This window comes from Lontra canadensis, unplaced genomic scaffold (genome assembly GCF_010015895.1).
Source record: "Lontra canadensis isolate GAN:19392208 unplaced genomic scaffold, GSC_riverotter_1.0 scaffold27, whole genome shotgun sequence".
In the NCBI taxonomy this organism is placed as follows: domain Eukaryota; kingdom Metazoa; phylum Chordata; class Mammalia; order Carnivora; family Mustelidae; genus Lontra; species Lontra canadensis.
This window is the reverse complement of record NW_022631021.1, coordinates 2194170-2206399: the sequence shown is the minus strand read 5'-3', so window position 1 is coordinate 2206399 and position 12230 is coordinate 2194170. Positions and strand designations below refer to the sequence as shown.

General features: G+C 39.6%; 1 protein-coding gene across 3 annotated transcripts in view; it reads right to left on the bottom strand.

Moving 5' to 3' along the window:
• Positions 1–12230, bottom strand: part of COL12A1 (collagen type XII alpha 1 chain) — a 117859-nt gene that overhangs the window by 37344 nt on the left and 68285 nt on the right. For all 3 annotated transcript variants that reach the window (XM_032864353.1, XM_032864355.1, XM_032864354.1), the window contains 12 exons: positions 12089–12218; positions 11523–11662; positions 10966–11095; positions 9088–9230; positions 7864–7993; positions 7040–7182; positions 5183–5312; positions 3289–3408; positions 1862–2008; positions 1004–1120; positions 682–828; positions 42–116 (listed from right to left, as the gene is read on the bottom strand). In XM_032864353.1, the coding sequence (XP_032720244.1) occupies positions 42–116; positions 682–828; positions 1004–1120; positions 1862–2008; positions 3289–3408; positions 5183–5312; positions 7040–7182; positions 7864–7993; positions 9088–9230; positions 10966–11095; positions 11523–11662; positions 12089–12218 (1552 nt within the window). The remainder of the gene's footprint in view (positions 1–41; positions 117–681; positions 829–1003; positions 1121–1861; positions 2009–3288; positions 3409–5182; positions 5313–7039; positions 7183–7863; positions 7994–9087; positions 9231–10965; positions 11096–11522; positions 11663–12088; positions 12219–12230) is intronic.

The window sequence follows — 12230 nt, the reverse complement described above, 5'->3', positions numbered from 1 at the left end:
GAAGGCTATAAATCCTATCAGCCGAATGTACTGCCACTTACCATCCCGAGCAGGTGGAATTGTGGGAGGGGGAGGAGGCGTGGGTGGCTCCGTAGGGGCTTCTGTTGGTTTTACAGCTAGAATTTTTAAAAAATTGGAAGGATAATTAGAAGAACATAGAAGGATAATTAGAAGAACATAACCTGTACAAATTCCATATCACATATCACATTTTAAGAGCAATTTAAGTCCTAGATAGCAGACCAAGTCTCATTGACACTAATAGACTGGAAATTCTATTTTATCCAAGTTTGGTATCATTGGTAGTCATTCCAACACTGACTACAGCTGCAGAAAGCAAAACCACGACTCAAAGGACACATGGAAGGCCTTCGAATAGGGTCAATGAGTAAAAGTCACTACTATTGGTGCATATTCTGCTTCTCACTGCCTGCTAGAACCACATCACCCTCCTGTAGCCTTATCCTTAAAATACAACTCTGTAACAGGGAAAACATGGATTTGTTGTAGAGAAAGGTCCTGAACCAGCCACAGATTCCTTCTTCATAAATCTGCCATCTTTATAATCATTACTGTAGCCCATAGGGAAAGGTGGATAAGCAGGAGTCACTTAAGTCTCCCTCACCTAGAACATTCTATTCGGAAGCCTTACAGAGACTTTCAGATTCCTCAAAAACTTACTGGTATGTTCTTTGACAGAGACTCCCGGTCCCTCGAGATTCGGTGTCTGCACAAAAACAGTGACGCCATAATCAGCGTCTGGTGAAAGACCGGTGAAGCAGTGACTGGTTTCTGATCCACGCACTGTGATTTCTTGTCCTCTGGTTCCTGATTATGACAAAAGGAAATACCAGCTTCACCATCAGTTATATCTAAAGACATTTTTATATATCATTTCATCTCTTTTCCTGAAGCTTAAAATGTTGTTACTATGTGCTCCAGTTCTTTTATTATTATTATTATTATTATTATTATTTGATTTTTATTTTTTTGGCACACGTACCATCAGCAGGGCTTAGTTTTAGCCTGTAGGAGGTGGCTGCCCGGTGAGGAGACCATCTAACACAGAATGTATCCCATCCAACCTGGTAAGTTTTCAGATCTGTCACATTTAAATACACTACAACATAAAGAAAAAAAAAAGAAATAGATTTACTTCACAAATAAAAACAAAAAAGCATACTCTGAATCATAACAATTTTGAAACTTCTACTGTTGCTGAAAAAAAAATGCCTAAATTCTTAATATGTCTCCTTGTAAGAAACTTATATGAAACATACATGGAAATGTGGTACAGCTAAAACAGACCTCTCTTTCTATCACTAATTTTCAAGGGAAAGACATTCCACATAGTTCCACTGGACACTATAAATGACAAAGATGTCTTATGTAAAATAGTAAGATATGTTTCTAAAGGGCTATTTTCTAAGTCCTTAAATAGTCATTTGGTTCTTGTTGACAACAAAACCTGTCTTTGGGCTGAGTCAGTAAATGTGGCATTTCTGTGAAAACTTTCAATTGAATCAATGTATTTAGGTAATACAGATTTTAACATCATATGTCAAAAAACCAAATGGCATTCCAAATCTAATTTTATAATAATTCATGGATAAATCATAATTTCTATACTTTTTGTCTGTCAACATTCAAAATATCTTATGAGATATAAAAATACCTCATCACATACATTTTTGTATACTTAATTATGTTCCTTATATATTTGTTTGGCTGGACAAGAAAGAACCACTCACTTAATGCTGAGGAAACATGCATATGTTAAGAAGAAATAAAACTGAAACAGGCTGACCTTGCAACTTGTACTACATTTTTCTTACAACCATGAAAAAGATATGTGACTCACAGGTAGTGCCTTGATCCGTCAGGGGGACACTGAGTCCAGAATCATACTGAGCATAAACATTCACATCATAGGTGGTGCTAGGATTGAGATTGTGTAACGTGTACGATGTCATTTCTCCAACAAAAGCTTCCATGGGCTCACTGGAACCTTGAATAACAATCACAAAAAGACAGAAATATTCCACACCTAGCCTCAAATTTTCTTTAAAATCAAGTAAGTTATACTCAAATGATAGTATGAACACCATTAATTCCACAACCCATTATGTACTTGCTCACTATAACACACATTCCATTACATGGTGAAAAACAAAACTATAAACAGAGACCAAATTCTTCACTTCTTATTCTCGAAATATATGTAGCATAGTACTTAGAATGTAGTAGATATGTCATCAATGTTCCTTTAATGAATAAACTCAATCAGACAATTAACTACCCTATACCTTCAAGCCTCTTCTCTAAGCCCCATTTTGGCAGCATGGTGCTTTGCACACAGTAGGTGCTCAATTAACATTTTTTCCAATCTGTCGTAGTGGTGATTTAAGAGCTTCTGTCTAGTCCTCATGCCTCAAGTTTGGTTACTGAAGGTCCCCCCAGTTACCAACACCTCCTCCTTCTTTCAGTTACCTCTCTTAAGGCCCACGTTTCCTCTCTTGTCATCTCTCCTTTATCTCTTCCTAGCTCACACACTTTCTGGGTACATGGAAGAGACCCTGGTGAATTTGGTATGAAGAGAATTTTTCCTCCATTTTGCTAAGCATATGGACAGAACATAAAAACAAAGATGGGGCGCCTGGGTGGCTCAGTGGGTTAAAGCCTCTACCTTCAGCTCAGGTCATGATCCCGGGGTCCTGGGATCGAGCCCCACATCAGGCTCCAGGGAGCCTGCTCCCCCCCTCTCTCTGCCTGCCTCTCTGCCTACTTGTGATTTCTGACTGTCAAATAAATAAATAAAATCTTAAAAAAAAAAAAAACAAAGATAATAAATCAATTAATCAAGGTGGTATCCATTTAGGTGTAAATGTCAATGGGAAGTGGAAAGCAAGCCCAGCAGGAATAAACTAAAATGCATACGCCCAAAATGGAATAACAACTTGACTCAATGGGAAAATACAGAGGTTTATATTGATTAAATGTGCATTATTTCACAATCATAATAACATCCAGAATGTCTGGACTCAGATTCCGTTAGTATAATTTTATGAACCAGGCCAAACTTTTTAATCATGCAGTTTGAAAGGAGTCTCATCTACACCCATAGTAACAATGACACTTCAGACTATTGGCTTAGAACATTATTTCCAAAAATATTGCCTCTGGTGGGAGGGGATTCAATGTGACAATGGATCAAAAGACTGTAATTAGCTCCCTCATAAACAAAGAGCTCTCCGACGCATTTTTATGATAATAAAGGTGATTCCTTACCCACTGGCTTATACACAATTTTATATCCAAGAACCGGAGAAGGTGAAGGATCCCAGGATACCCTGAATCTCGTGTACCATTCGTCAGAGATGTGTATGTTTTGAGGTGGAAGCAGTCCCACTGCAAGCAAGTATTGGCACACGTTATTGACCTTTTGCTGACACACAAGGAGAGCACAGAACTTCATGAGCACTGATTATGAGTACTGATAGTGTGGTCCCATGAGCATAACTTAATAAAATCTTACAATACCCTCATCCAGAAAACAATCTAAAAGTGTTGAAATGTTCAACAGAAAGCTTACTAGTTTTCCAAATTCGAACAGCAACTCAAATGGACTCAGGAACTGATGAGTCCCAGAGCTGTTAGGTTATATAATGCAGAATTACAGAAACTACAAGAGATCTCACACCATTTTTAGCATGTTATATAGATTATAGATTGTTAGAGCCAAAAAGCAATTTAGAAACTGTCTAGTCCAATGACCTTATCACATAAATAAGATTTGATTTGCTCAAGACCACACAGCTAGCTGTGACTAAAATGATGCTCATTCCCAGGACCCTTTTGTCTTCCCCCAGCATAAACCTAGAGCAAATCCTCAAGCCTCCAGAGGTACTGCCTCTAACGCCACACCCTTGTAAACCAATGTTAGGCAGCATGCTGACTCGTCCCTGAGTTATTTATAGCATCACACAAATAAAGAATTCAACTTAAGAACTTTTTTTTTTTTTTTCAAGAGAAACTAGAAATGGCTTTGGCACATTTTAGAAAAGTCAAGTCTGGTAAAAAAAAAAAAAATTTATATATTTTGATAAGCACAAAATTCTAAAACATGTGTTTCCCCCAGAAAAGTACCACAATATATTCTAAAACCTAAAGGAATGTGAGAAATGAAATGTTCTTCCATTTAAATAATTTTGAATCACTAAACTGAGTCTCTGTTGACTCCGTCCTGTAGACAATAAATATCAATAAATATGTAACTTCCTGGCCTTTAGAGACTAAGTTAAAACAACCCTAGTCATGCTTTTCTCTTGGGAGCTTCCAAATGTCACCTCTCCCAAATTCTGTAATATCAAGATTATTTAAGCACCAAAAGAGTTAGAGCAACCAAGTGTAGCAAGGATCCTGAAACCATTTACTTAAGTGGATTTTTGCAGAGTGAAGTGGAAAGAGGAGCACCAATACTGACCAGTAACAGAACTCAGACCTATAGCCCACCCTGCCTTTATGCTAAACCAGTGACTTTCAATCTTGGCTGTACACTAGAAGGCAAGCAGATCCACACTACATCTCAGGCCAGTTCCATCAGCATTCTGGGGGTGGTACCAGGCACAAGCATGTTTTAAAGCTCTTTCGGTGATTTCAATGAGCAACCAACTTGGAGAGGCTTTGCTCTAAGCAATAAGAAATTGACTCCTGTGTAAGGTAGAAAGGGGTCTAAATGCCGATAATTTTCTGTAAATTACTTGGTACAATAGGAAAAAATAGAAAAAATTGTAAAGACAGAAGATGATTTTTAATCACCTTGCTTCTTTATTTATGGCTTAAGATTCTATCAGGATAGTGTTTTTCTGTTGATAATACATTGGCTGAGTTAACAGCTACCTCTTTCACTGATACTACATAAACTAAAACATTATTCAGAGACTAGGCAATGGTTTTCCAAAGGAGAAATAAAACTATCTCAAGCAAAGCAGAATATGCAGATTTTTGTCCCCTCTTTCTTCTTATAGTTGACTTTTAAAAAGTTAAAATACAAATTCTGTTCCCACGTCATTTTTGCCAAAATTCAAGGTTTAATGTAAATGTTAATGCAGTATTAATGGCGTATAGGGGATGCACTGGTAAAGGCAAAACTTAAAGATTATAAAAGGGATAAGACACTTACTGGTTCTTCCATTTCCTGTTAGATGGCCGCCATCCCCATCTTCATATACCGCAATAACCGTAATTTTATACGGAGTATCAGGTTGTAGCGGCTGCAGCATCACATTATTCCTTCTGCCTGGGACTGTGGTCTGTAGGGAAGTTAAATTACAAATGAATTATCAGCCAGAGGCCTTCCAGAACAAAAGACAACACTGTTTTATGTATTTCTATGAACAGCAAGGTTTCTTCATGCTTTGCTTCCGTTGTGCAATGCTCATGTCGGCAAGGTCTACACTGCCTCTGTGCAGTGCATGAGAATGATCTGAAAGTCAGAGACATCTGAGTTCGAATCCCAGGTCAGCCATTTGCCAGCGTTGTGACCTAGCATCTCTGGAGGAAATGGTGAGGATGAAAGGTAAGAATCGCACGACAGCTGGGCACACATTACCGACTACTGCAGCATGCAGCAGCCCTTTGTTTGTCTCCATCTCCCATCGGTGGGTTACATTTCCATGCATTCCTGCAACAAATAGGCACCATGCAGCCACAGTGGGCCAGACGTGGTGAGAGCTGCGGGAATGCACTGGTGAGCAAACACGGACTCCGAGCCTGCCCTCAGGAAGATCAGCTTGGCTGATACTAATCAGGTGGAAAAGATGAAAAACAGGAAGTGAAAGTATGTTCAATTACCTCCATGATAAGAAAGTGAACCAGATAAATCTCTCAATCTCTCTCCCAACCTTATGTTCTACTTCTACAAACAACGTGCCTCACTTAACGCCAGTGATTCCCAGCATAGAGTCCCCTGATTACAAATGGTGAATTGGGGGAAGAAACTATATTTCTAATGTTTTCAGAAAGTGGGAGGAAGTCGAATATTTGCCCATGGCAAAGCTGAATAAACGTTAAAATACCAGCTTCTTTGTTCTGGCAAAATAAGTGTGGTGAAACTGTTTATCTCATTTTGATCTAAATGACAATTGCATGTGTTTCTGAGGAGTAAAAATGCAGGTTTGAATTAAAGCTTAATGTATCAAGTTCAAATAGATAAAACATAATGTAGAGATGACAAAGGGGGGATGATCCAAGAGGGTCTGTGGCAAAGCGGTTGTAAACCACAGACCTAACTGCTTTACTATCAACATTTTGTGTAATCTTCGGCTGACCTAATAACACTTCAGCTAATCACTACACTTATTAAAGAGTGGTGAGTATTTCCATGGATAACAAATGGATATGGGTGGTGAGGCCTATGAGGAGGCTACAAGAAACCTAAATCTGGTTCTCAAGAAATAGTGTGACACACAAAAAGTTTGAATATGAGAGGATGTATATTCCAAAACCAATAATAAATAATGTTAAATGTTTATATAATTATTTATATATAATATATATATTTATATATATAAATAACAAAAAATGTTAAATTTAAAGAAAAGAGACATCAGTTAGCGCTTGAATACTTAAGGGAATATCTTGTAGTGAAACTAAATTTAAAGGAAAGATAGGATGTGGATGGTCACATCTTTTGAGCATTAAGTAGCTCAGAATATTAGGTATCATGTCTCACTAGACCTAGTTCCTATAAATAAAATTAGGTGGCTAGAAATATGCGTTTCATGTCATAAGACAATTTTTCAATCTGTCTTTAGAACAGAAATGGGCCCAAAGACATTGATTCTCTATTAACGTGGGGGACCACAATAGACGCCTTTGGGTGTTCCCAATATTGTGTCAGAGGAAGTCATATAAAATGTGACTGTCCCACAATTACTCAACTGTAATCACAGCACACTCCCAAACTAAAAACCTTAATTTCACCTTCCAACCAGGTCAGAGTTTACAAAATGCTCAACTAAATGAGAAGTGGACTCACATATTCATCAATGGGATCTCCAACAGTGGGAGAATAAATGATCCTGTATTGCTGAACTGGGCCGTCGGCATGATCCCAGGATACAGAGAGGCTGTTGGTTGTCTCCCCAAAGACTCTCATATTTCTTGGTCCACTTCGTGGTACTAAATATATAAAAATACAATCAAGTTAGTTGTCTGTCTGTGAGCACGGTGGACATGGGGGTGGCAAGAGGGATACAAAAGAATTTTCCCCGGGTCAGATTAAGGAAGTTACTTGTGGGATTTTCACATTCATTAGGATGTTTACCCCCTTTTGATAAAATATATACCTCCTCTGGTTTCAGTGGGAAACCATGAACAGAAAGTGCTACATTTCAGAGCTATGGCTATGTGCTGAACTTTCAGTAACACTGAGCTAGGTTTGAGCCTAAATATATAGACTGGGAGAGAAAGGGAGTATTTTAAACTACTATAACCACCTCCTGTTTAATGAAACATAGAGGCCCAGCCCTCACATTTCTTAAGTTCCCGCTTGGTGACAAGACTCACTGCAGGGCAAAAAAGAAAAGCCCCTCCTTCCAGCTTAAGTCCCAGATGAGAAAACGGCCAACTGCAGTTCACTCAGCACCTATGGCAGTCACGGGCCCAGAGCCTCAGCCTGGAATGTGAATGAGGAGATGCCCATGCGGAACCGCATGCCCAGGCCTACCCTTACCTGTACAGAGGTGGAGAAAGCTCTCACCACCTCTCAGTCACCACCCACCTCCCACTTCTCACTCACTCAGAGAAGCCCTGCCAACCAAGTTACAAGGGAATGGGGTGGAGAAAGGATTTCTGCCTCACGCGTTCGGCCCTGGCCAGGGCTGGGATTCCCCTCTCCATCAGAGTAGAGAGCTACAATGTTCACAGAATAGGGTGTGTCGGGAATCAGCCGCTCCAGGTGCACCGTGCGCGTGTTTCCCGGCACCACAATCTGGAGGGGAGGAAATGCCAAATTCTGCTCAACAGCAACTCAAATGCTTATCAAGTCTTCTATTAGCCAACATAGTAACATTTATAATAAAAAGCTGAGCCTAGGCACGTCAGAAGCTCACGACTATGTGTCCTCATGAGATCTGACAAAGCCACACCGCGAGACACAATTTCTTCTCAGAAATTCCCCCTCCCCCCAAAAAAGTGAGTTCATACTCACTAAGGTAATAAACATACTATGCTACGCTTAGTAGATTCAAATATCTCCCCTTTATGTTTGCTGTGAAGATTCTCAAATACAACATCCAGGGCTCATGGTAGTTACCTACAGAGCATCCCAGATGTTAGACACACATAAGACAAGGGATTCCCCACACAAGCTAATAGGGAAGAGATTCTGTGTTAAAATAGAGAGCCACTCCACAAATGGATAACGACAATGTTGTCCGAATAAGTCCTGCCAAATACAGGGATGGGCAAATTATTTGTTTATCTTTGTTTGCCACCATTGTCCATATTTATAAAGACCTAAATTAGTCTATCAATTTACTTTCCCTGAGGTGTGTTAAGTCTACTCTTATTTAAATTAGTAATTCCTGATTTCTACATTATTGATCTACTTATAAAACTGAATAGTACTGGGAAGGGAAAATAAATTGGACAATCTGTAAAGTCAGTGAAGGCAAACGTTAAGTTGTTTTCATAAAGGAGACATTTCTATGTTACAACAAAAGCCCATATTGAAAAGGTCAATCAGTGATTTGCATTTACTCCTGGGCTTGTTAACTCATATAGCTAATTTGTATTTTCCAAAAATTCATATTTTCCAACTACCCCTGTAGTTAGTACACCTGCCTTAAATCCATAGGAGTGACCATCTAAGCATTACTGATTGTCACGTTTGTGACTGGCATTCTCACAGGGCAGCGAACAAGACACAAGAACAAGACTAGGTTCATCTGGAAAGGATGCTTCCAGGAGACCACAGGCCACACTGACAACTGACTTACTGTTCTGGCCCAGTAGCCAGGGCCGGAGTCACAGGGGAATCTACACAGATCTCGGACTGAATTCCAAGAGGACAAAATCACTTACAGACTCTGAGGGTCTCGTGCCAGCCACAGGAGAATATATGACGCGATACTGCTGCACGGGCCCAGGCGCGGGGTCCCAGCGGACATCGAGGCTGTTTGGCGTCGGATTGTACACGTGGACATTCCTTGCCAGCCCTCTCACCACTGCGGAAAGAGAAGCCCACACATATTTTCTGAAATCTGTTTATATATGTCAAGTTTTCATGATCACTTTGCTAGAACTTACACTCTATAACAGGATAAAACACTGTCCTCCTTCCACTTCTAATTATCTACAAACAAAAGCAGATTAAAACTCTCCAGATCCAAACTTAGTCTAGGTTAGCCAATTATGGCCTTTGTCTATATGGAAGCAAAGTTGGTGCCAATAAGAACAAGCTAGTCCATGTAATTCAGTCAGCTGGCTTCAATCATTCATTCATTCATTCATTCTTCATTCAATAAATAGGCACTGATATGTTCCGTGATTAAAAGAAAAGGCAGAACGGTCGCCAAACTGTGGAAAGAACCAAGATGCCCTTCAACGGATGAATGGATAAGGAAGATGTGGTCCATATACACTATGGAGTATTATGCCTCCATCAGAAAGGATGAATACCCAACTTTTGTAGCAACATGGACGGGACTGCAAGAGATTATGCTGAGTGAAATAAGTCAAGCAGAGAGAGTCAATTATCATATGGTTTCACTTATTTGTGGAGCATAACAAATAGCATGGAGGACATGGGGAGATGGAGAGGAGAAGGGAGTTGAGGGAAATTGGGAGGGGAGGTGAACCATGAGAGACTATGGACACTGAAAAACAACCTGAGAGTTTTGAAGGGGCGGGGGGTGGGAGGTTGGGGGAACCAGGTGGTGGGTATTGGGGAGGGCACGTATTGCATGGAGCGCTGGGTGTGGTGCAAAAACAATGAATATTGTTACACTGAAAAGAAATTTAAAAAAAAATTTAAAAAAAAAAAAAGAAAAGGCAGGTGATTGGGTTATGGACAGTGGGGAAGGTATGTGCTATGGTGAGTGCTGTGAAGTATGTAAACCTGGCGATTCACAGACCTGTACCCCTGGGGCTAATAATACATTATGTCAATAAAAAATAAAAGTTTTTTTTTAAAGGGGAGAAAAAGAGAGAAAAGCAAAACCATAAAAAAGAGAGAGAGAGAGAGAAAAGGAGGGAGAAATAGAACACACACTCAGTTCTCAATTACTTGCCCCACATGGGACTTAGAAAAATATACAAATTAAATCCATGTATTAACCCCAAAGTCTACTTGAGCCAAAAACATCATCTTTCTAGAGTACTGATCTTTTACCTGAGGAAGCCACCCATACTTCCTTCCTTTTAGCCATCAGCAAGCATATTTTCAAAGCCAAAGAAATTCTTTATTAATATGCACAAAAGCCTGTAAGCAGTACTACGAAGAATGAGAAAACCACTCTAAACTGGTTGCTCAAGATGTTAACAGTAAACGAAAGCACACAGAATTTTGATGACCAAAAGCACTTCATCAGCAAACCAGAGAAATGCACAATCATGTAATGCAATAAACAATTCACACCCTGAAAGCCAATTGCAAAGCACTGCTTCATACAAATGTATAAAGCACAAAAGAAAGCAAAACGAACTTTCGTCGGTGAAAGAATGATTGAAATAGACTGATGATCGTATGCGCATTCATAAATCCTGATAGTGTCATTTCAGAAGAAAAATACCATCATAAATATGTTATTTCAGACATCAAAGTGTTAACAGTTGGTGGTGTCTGGAAGATAAACCATGGTATATATTTATTTTATCATTTGTGATTTTCCAAATTTTCTTAATGGGCCTATGTGGCCTTTATAATGAAAAAGCTAAATTTTTTCTTCCTTCTCAACTTACATGTCCTCCCAGTATCCGATGTGCGTCCTCCATCACCTTCAGTATAAACAGGAACTACCGTAACGGTGTATGGGGTATCCGGCTGCAGATTCCTAAGAATGGCGTAATTGGTATTCCCAGGGATTGGTACCTAAAGATTTTAATAAACATAAAGCACTTGATTTGAAAAACTTGTAAAAGAACTAATACCTCAACCAATATAATACTCAAAATACTAACTCAAAACCCAGTCAAGAAGCAAGTTCTGTCATAGTGGGATATAAAGATGTGCACTGTATGAACTTTTACAAGAGGTGATAAAAGACTTCTCTAGAACCCTACACTCACTCTCAGATCCCCCTTTAAAATTCTGGGAAATGATTACTTCCCCCAGCTCAATTCTCCCCTCCATCACCCAGGCACTAAGGCAACAATCTATGAGCCTCTATCAGATTCTAGTAAATGAATACCAACTCTTTCAGCCCTAAAGCAAATTGGTTGACCTTTTTAGCTCGCCTTTTAAATCATTCAGCTACAGTTTAAATAAACATGGACTTTTCACTCCAGGACATAATTACCAGTTCTTCTGGACCACCTGCTGTTGGTGCATAGAAGAGCTTGTACTGACGAGGGTTTCCCTCTGCATGGTCCCAGCGAACATTCAAGGTGCTGGTAGAAGGGTCATACACTCTGAGGTTCCTCACGGTATTCAGAGGTTCTGTAATGCACAGAAATCACATGACACTATGATCCTAACAACCAAGCACACTCAAAATGCAGGTTCCTTGATATTCCCAAGGCACCTCAAACATGGCAAGGACCCCACATTTGCCCCCCTTCAAATATTTGTTGAAGTAGTGAATAAATAAAAGAATGTTTGTGGTAATCTGGTACACGTCTCCTCTCCATAAGATATTTTGGTCCCAGGGTGGTTTTGGTTTTGGTTTTTAAAATCCTAGAAAGTAAGAACTGTCTTTCTCCATAAACAAAGACCAGTAACTCTGAGCAAGGATATTAAAAGCAATAATATCATTTTTAAAATGCATTAAAATTTGATTAGCAAAACCATGTCACCCCGCTTTTTCCAAGTAAAGATGGGATTCTGTGGTAGCTATTAAAGAAGCTACAGCGGCCTGGTACTTACTGGTCTTGCCTCTCCCTGTCATCCGACCTCCTTCGCCATCAGGATAGAGGGAGGACACAGTGATGGTGTAAGGAGTATCAGGCTTCAGTTTCTGCAGGACCACACTGTTCTGCCGCCCCCCAATTGTGGTCTAGAGAAAGAT